This window comes from Squalius cephalus (genome assembly GCF_949319135.1).
Source record: "Squalius cephalus genome assembly, chromosome: 16".
NCBI classification, from domain to species: Eukaryota; Metazoa; Chordata; class Actinopteri; order Cypriniformes; family Leuciscidae; genus Squalius; species Squalius cephalus.
Genome location: NC_137137.1, coordinates 24,719,973 through 24,727,534, shown reverse-complemented (window position 1 = coordinate 24,727,534; position 7,562 = coordinate 24,719,973). Strand labels below are relative to the sequence as shown.

The following is a 7,562-nucleotide window of genomic DNA, read 5'->3' as shown; positions in this document are numbered from 1 at the left end:
TTGAATGGCATTATTGAAAACATGCTGTCTTATTACTAAACATCCCTGTCTGAACTTGACTTGATTTATGGACTTGAGAGGGTTGCAGTCGCAGGTTAGTTCAATTTCACTGGCACAACATGAAATGCTTGTAACTTTTGGAAGAAAGGGAAGAATATACATCTACAGTCAGTGACGTAATGATATAAAGAGAGTGAGAATACAGTTCATTCGGTATTGATTTATGTATCTGATTGCATTTGACCATATCTCCTTGTTATCCCTGTTTCATGAGCATTTATAATGCATTTTATCTCTGAATAAGTTTGAGAAATATTTAATACAGAATTCAAAGACAACTGGGTACACTGTAACAAGTGATCAGTTGACAACTTAAAAAAGTGAAGAAACCCGTTGCCATAAAATTAAGTAGGTAAGCTTTATGCGTAATTGAAAAAATTAAGTTATGGGAACTTGACATTTTTTATTTCAAGCATGAAATTTAATTTTATGGCAACAGGTTTCCTCACTTTTTTTTTAAGTTAAGTCAACTGATCACTTTTTATAGTGTAACACTTTCTTTGAAGCTTTTATAATGCAACATAAATGTATTCTCAATGCCTTAAAATTGATTCCTAAGGCCTTGTAAATTTTGTCAATTGTATGTTCTCGTAAATAATTGTCTTTAGTTACAATAGCCTATAATAAATTATAACGGTTTATTCATGGCTATATATTTAGAGAATACATTGTATTATAACACAATAATCAATAACAATGGTATGTATAAAATGTTATAATGCATCATCAAATGAATAGCCATGAATAGTTAAATATTAAAATTATTAAAATAATTTGTTATACAGAGTGTTAGGCCTAGCTGTCCCGCAAGAAAGATCAATATGCCAATAACTATAGCCTAATCTTTTTATTAAAAATTCTAGTCCACAAAATGTGTTTTTTTCCATTACAATAGGCCTACATACAATGAATTAATTAGGCTACACACTTCCCAAAACATTTAGTCGTCTTTTACATTTTATTTAGACATTTCTTTAATAGTTTTATAGGCCTATATAATAATTGTTTTACTGTTTAAACTTGTACCGCTGAAAAGCCTAATAGGCTGTTTAATAGCAAGTTCCATTTTAATCACCCCATATCATTTCTGTATCTTTTTTTTTCCTTGGCAAAACAAATAGAGGTCATTTTCATAGAAAGTGTCACAGAGAACGGTTATATATTACTGTGTATTAGTATAATTTGAGACCCCTTGTTGTTGTTGTTTTTGAGTGTATGAAAATGCGTGTTTGTTTGTATGTTGGTGTAATGGTACAGCGGCCTGTTGAACGCGCGTTCGCCTTCAGAGGTGATGCGGTCCCAGGCGAAGTACTGAGAAAGCTCTGCGGTGTTTTCGCAGCAGCTGTCGGATCTTCTCGTCGTCCGTGTCGGGGTCCAGCGGTTTGTTGTACTCCTCGTCCTCCACCTCGTTCTCTGAGCAGTCTCCCCCACTCTCCACCCGCGAGGCCTGTGTGGAGCTGGGCTCCGTCGCGCTCTTCTTCCGCCATTTAGTGCGCCGGTTCTGGAACCACACCTGAGAGGAATCACATTATCGTGTCAGATTCACGTAGGTGCTGTTAAAACTACAAACTATAAAAATGTTACAAATAAATAAACTCACAACAAACCTTTAAGAATGTCAGTTAAGTTAGACAGAACCTACTTAGCTGTTTGCTTCTCAACAACTTTACCAACTTTAATCCACAAACAATTTTGGCGATTTTATATCGAATAACGCACGAATGCAGGACTATTAAACTATTATTGTAGGTTTAACTTATAAAATAACCTGGTTGTTTATTGAAATGACAAATGTGAGAATGAAGGAGATTGGTTTAATCAACAGAAACTCAAAATATGTTATCTATTCTGAACCTCATTAAAGGGATAGTTCACCCAAAAATGATAAGATTCTGTCATCATTTTCTTACCCTCATGTTGTTCCAAACCTGTATGAGTTTCTCTCTTCGGTTGAACACAAAAGAATATATTTTGAAGAATGCCGGTCACTAATGACTGTACCCATTGACTTTTATAGTAGCCTATGTTTGTCCTACTATGGAAGTCAACCATCAACTGTTTGATTACCAACATTCTTTAAAATATCTTCTTTTGTGTTCAACAGAAGAAACAAACTCATACAGGTTTGGAACAACATGAGGGTGAGTAAATGATGACAGATTTTTTTGGGTGAACTATCCCTTTAATTATCGAAGTTGATTTGACAAAAAGTTGATAACAAATCATGAAAATATTTTTTACAGTGTAGTATTATGTTATCTTACTTTAACTTGTGACTCAGTCATGCCTAGGGAGTATGCCAGTCTGGCTCTCTCTGGTCCTGCCAGGTACTTGGTCTGCTCGAAGGTTTTCTCCAGAGCGAAGATCTGGTGCCCGCTGAAAGTGGGTCTTGTGTGCTTCTTTTTCCCCGCCGTCTCAGTGTGATGCCCACCGTCTGCAGAGAAAACACAAGATTGTGTATCCCAACTAAATCTACATGTGCTGACTTAATATTTATTTTATTTAACCTCCGTGACTTCAAAGCAGGAATCGGTGAAATGAAAAAAAAAAAATTATTTTATGTTAGAAACATTCATAGTTATCTGAAACTTAAGAGATCTTGGAATGAATAGAATAACCTTAAATAAAAAAAATAAAAGAAACATCTGGTATTATAGAAGACGTTTTATATTTTATAGACAACAAATGTCTATGAAAATGTCAAATGTTTGATAGAATTATGTTATAATGTTTATTATATTGTACAAATAATTATTTTAATATAATATTAATATAATAATATTTTGATATTTTATATTTCAATTTTTTTTGTTTTACATTTCCACTTAAAAGATTAAAATAATGAACTGTTTAAAATGATTGGCCTACAGTTATTTAAAGTAAACAATTATTCTTTATATCTTGTTTACTGAAAAAAGTCATTTGAAATATTTTCCACAACCTTTCATTTAAATTGAATTTACATCATACAGTCAATATTATAAACACGGATAATATCACGCTGATTTGTTAAATCTTGTAACTTGTAATCTTAAAATAATGAACTGTTTAAGTTTAAATATTTTTCATTAAAAACTTTTTTTTATCTTGTTTACTGAAAAAAGTCATTTAAAATATTGTCCACAACCTTTCATTTAAATATAATGTACATCATATACAGTAGTCAATTTTATAAACACTGATTTGTTAAATCTTATAACATTTCCACTGAAATTTAAAAATATTAATATTAAATAATATCGCACTAACTGGACTCACATTTAACCTGATCTCATCAAGTCAAGTCCTTAAATATAGTCTAATTGGGATTTTTCTTTATTCTTCTGTATGATATCCAAACAATTTACAAAACTGTACTAAACCGTAAATAAGGTAAATTAGTATTAGTAAATGTCACATTGTTGGTCTGACATCACACATGCTACTCTTTTCAGATGACTTACTGTTGGCACACTGCTGTCTCGCTCCTCTCCACTCGTACCCTCCATCCACCCAGCAGCTGCTGCCTTTGCCCTTCATACCCGAACACTCAACGCCGGCTTTAGGGAAAGCGCTCAGTCCCGATGGGGCGTAATCCCGATTATAATACACCCCTGGACTGGGCACAGCTGTCCCAAAGCCACCCATGGTGGGGTACCCGGACAATAGCGCGGGGGTTCCCGGGCCGCCCATCAAGGATCGACTCAGGATGTCACTGATGCCATGCGGAGTGCCAGCCTGGAGCTGAGCGTTGATATTGGCGGGGCTGAGCTTGTAGAAGGAGTTGGGAATGGAGTACTGGCACACCGGGGCCTTGATGTCTGAGGAGAACTGGTTCAAGCTGTTGTTGAAGAGGAAAGACCCTGAAATATTGGACTCCATGGAAACTAGTGTGCGCTCTTCTTCTGTTTCCAATGACGAGGATGAGGATGATGATTACCAAGGTCCTGACATCCAGTACTCCGAAGGGTCTAGTCCAGTTCTAATCTGAGTTCTGATTTAATAATCTGGAGTATTTCCAGCGCTCAGTGTGGTCCTCACATCACACCAGGTTCAAAATGTCTGAAAGTTCAGGTAAGAGTCTGTTTTTATTTCCTCTTCTCAACTCTTTTAACTAGTCCATAATGGATGCTGGAACTCCAAAGTGAACACTCTCTCAGTTGCACAGACAAATGTCCCGCTGGCTCTCTGGTTGCAGGTCATAAATAAGATGCACCTTACACAGTCCAACATAATGATGGACAGAATTAGAATGCCCTGTCTTGATTGGTTAAGCGCTCAACGTGCCTGATCTCTTCATTGGTCTGTTTTCGCAGTGGGACAGCCTTTGATTGGTTGTCAACAGATTAATAGTTTTTTAAAAAGTCTGGGTGAGAATAAGTAGCTTTTTAATGGGGCGTCTGCCGTGGCTGTGGAGGAGCAGCTTGGAAGCGTAACACAAGGAAATGGGATTTTTGTCGTCTTCAATGGTCACTGGGAATATATTTGACATAGTCATTTTCTTCATAATGATTGTGGCATTGTGGAAGATGAATAAGATGTTTGGTGACTATGTCTGACAGATTTTTTTTTTCTTACTAATATCAGCTGCAAAATCTTCTTCTCTCTGCTTGCGTAATTTCTCAAAATATATGCATTTGCATCTAAATTGTATTTCTGGGATTGTAGAGCAATTTACAATTTTAATCAAAAGACTTTTGATTCATATGTAGTCAACAAATGGAAAAAGTCAAATGTTTAATGTGTTTATTCAAAGATGTAATGCAATTGCAAGATGCAATTGTTTGTAGGCAATTGTTTATATGTACACTTAAATGTAACAAGCGCACAAAGGTATAAATAACAAAAACAAAATGATGTTATATAATGAAATAAGTGTAATCTACAGCAACATACACCCATTTTCTGAGAGCAAAAGTTAAATCGTCAGTCTGACCTTTAACTAGGCATTGTCCTTGACTTTCTGGTCTTAGACTGTTTGATATTCTGTCCAGCTCAAGAAGGGTTTTACAATTACAGTTTGTACTGAGATATTGATTGTGTAAGTTCATGCATAAATTCTTAAATTTCTTGACACAAGCATTCACAAGTGGTGTAGTGTCAGTGGCAGTTTTTGAGGTATAAAAAAGGTGCGTGTGTGTGTGTATGTATATATATATATATATATATATATATACCTTAGATATAATAACAGTAATTAAAGAAAATAATTAAAGAAAGACAAGAAGGAAGGAAGAAAGCAAGAATGGAAATAAGAAAGGAGAAAGAAAGAAAGAAAATATGGAAGGAAGGAAGAAAGGAAATAAGGAAGGAGAAAGGAAGGAAAAAGAATGGACATAAGGAAGGAAGGAGAAAGAAAGAAAGAAAATATGGAAGGAAGGAAGGAAGGAAAGAACATAAGGAAGGAAAAAATAAAGAAAGGCAATAAGGATAGAAGAAATAATGGAAATGAGAGAAAGGAAGGAAGGAAGAAAGAATGGAAATAAGTAAGGAAGAAGAAAGAAAGGAAATAAGGACGAAAGGAATTAAGAAAGAAAGAAAGGAAATAAAGAAGGGAGGAAGGAAGAAAGAAAGGAAATAAGGGAGGAAGAAAGAAAGAAAATAAGAGAGGAAGAAAGAAAGAAAGGAAATAAGGAAGGAAGGAGGAAGAAAGAAAGAAAGAAAGGTAAAATCTGTTAGTTTTAATTAAAATAAACCCCTAAGACAAAAATAAACACACCAATGCTTTATGCTCACAGTTTGGTCACCATATTTTATTTTAATTTTTATTTATTTTTTTATGCGGGGATTCCCAGACATTTATTAAAAAACCTCTTTCACTGACTTTAGGTTTTATAATGAAAAATTCCCTATCTGTATTTAATTGTGTGGGCTGCTTTAACTTGTTTTCCTCTGTAGAGGGCGATAGATGTCAGACATCAACAATCTCCACATAGAGACCTTTGACAATCCCTCAGTCAGTGCATGAAGACAAGAGGAACACACACTAGTGCTGGAAGCATATAATCAACCAATCAGCACATTTATAAAGTAATGTGTCCTCATACCAACACGGCCATATATGTGCATACGTACTTTAATACTGTACTGTTTCATCACTGGGAAATACAATATATAAAGCCATCTCTAGCACAGGGTTGTCAATACTTTAAAAACAACTGGCAATCTGTGATCAGTGGGAGAATTAAGCTGATGAACTTGTCTCAACTTGAACTTGGCTTTGTATTAAGACATTTAGTACAAAGAGATTTAATAGAAAACTTTAGTTAATGCTCTGAGAACTGACATGAACAAACAATGGACGACTGTATTTTATTAACTAACTTTAACAAAGATTAATAAATACTGTAACAAATGTATTGCTCATTGTTAGTTAATTCATCAACTAATGTTAACAAATGAGACCTCATTGTAAAGTGTTTTCATTATATGATGTATTATATTAACTTTAGAGAAAAGGGATGTTTTAGGACAAACAATTACATGGAATTTTTGTTTACACGTGACACTATATCTTGTTTCATTTGATCAGGGCTTCTTCATCTGTTCATCTCGGCTCTCTAAGGGTATTTATAGGTTTGGAAAGGTCTGTTTTTTTTTTTTTTTTTTTCAACACACACTACCAAATGTTTGCAGAAAGCTCTTGCAAGTTCTTCATAATTGGAAGTAACATGCCTGTAAAATCTGGACTTGTGTGTGAAATTTTCCATTATTCTCCAGAATGGATTGAAATAAATACAGTATGTTAAACAGAGATGATAATTATACACTTTTTGACAACTGATATCATTGGCAAATTGTGGATGTGCAGTTTTCTGCAGCCAGTCACTGCGACAAGTGACTTCTGCATACAACAACAACAACAAGATGTTAAAGATTATGACTGATAAACGCGACACATCCGTCAAGCTAGAAATGGAAGGTCAGACGCTCACTGCACATGTAGTTGTGTATATATTTGAACAAATGTAGTAGGTCGTCTGTGTATTCATGTGCATTGAAGGGTCAAATCTGAAATCTAAAGTCCACAGCAAATATGTATTCATTATAAATAAACTCCTGAAGTCATTTGCTGCGTTTACAGATCTCTAACCCTCATGTCAGGCAAGTTTCATCATTATTTACTTGTTATGTTTCCGCATGTTTTTACAAACCACTGCATTGCTTCACAGAATGATGAAAGATAAAAAATGATATGATGAAAGAAAGATTAAAATGGAAACATTCTACAGAACTGGACAATTCTACTAAACATGGTTTAGTTTCACATTTCAGATTTTATTTTATTTATGAATTATTTGATTCGAGTTTTTATTGTTTCTATTTTCATTATTGTTTCTGGCGATTTATATTATTGTGTTAAAAACCAAACCCATGCCAAAACAAACAGATATTTTTAGAAGTCATGTGAGTCATACTTTTGCTTTCGTTTAATGACGGTATCTTGCCACATACATGTTTATGCAGAAAAGGAAAGTGGGATGGTCCTAATCCCTGGATTTTCCAGGTATGTTTTGATTTCA

The 7,562-nt window shown here is 34.5% G+C and overlaps 1 protein-coding gene across 1 annotated transcript; it reads right to left on the bottom strand.

The window, feature by feature from the left end:
- Positions 1 to 1,009: 1,009 nt before the first annotated feature.
- Positions 1,010 to 3,921, bottom strand: nkx6.3 (NK6 homeobox 3; the record flags this gene model as incomplete). Its single annotated transcript, XM_079898002.1, has 3 exons — positions 1,010 to 1,573; positions 2,325 to 2,494; positions 3,504 to 3,921. 3 exons carry the CDS (start codon positions 3,919 to 3,921, stop codon positions 1,343 to 1,345), a joined length of 819 nt encoding a protein of 272 aa, XP_079754128.1. The 3' UTR covers positions 1,010 to 1,342.
- Between the last annotated feature and the right edge of the window lie 3,641 nt (positions 3,922 to 7,562).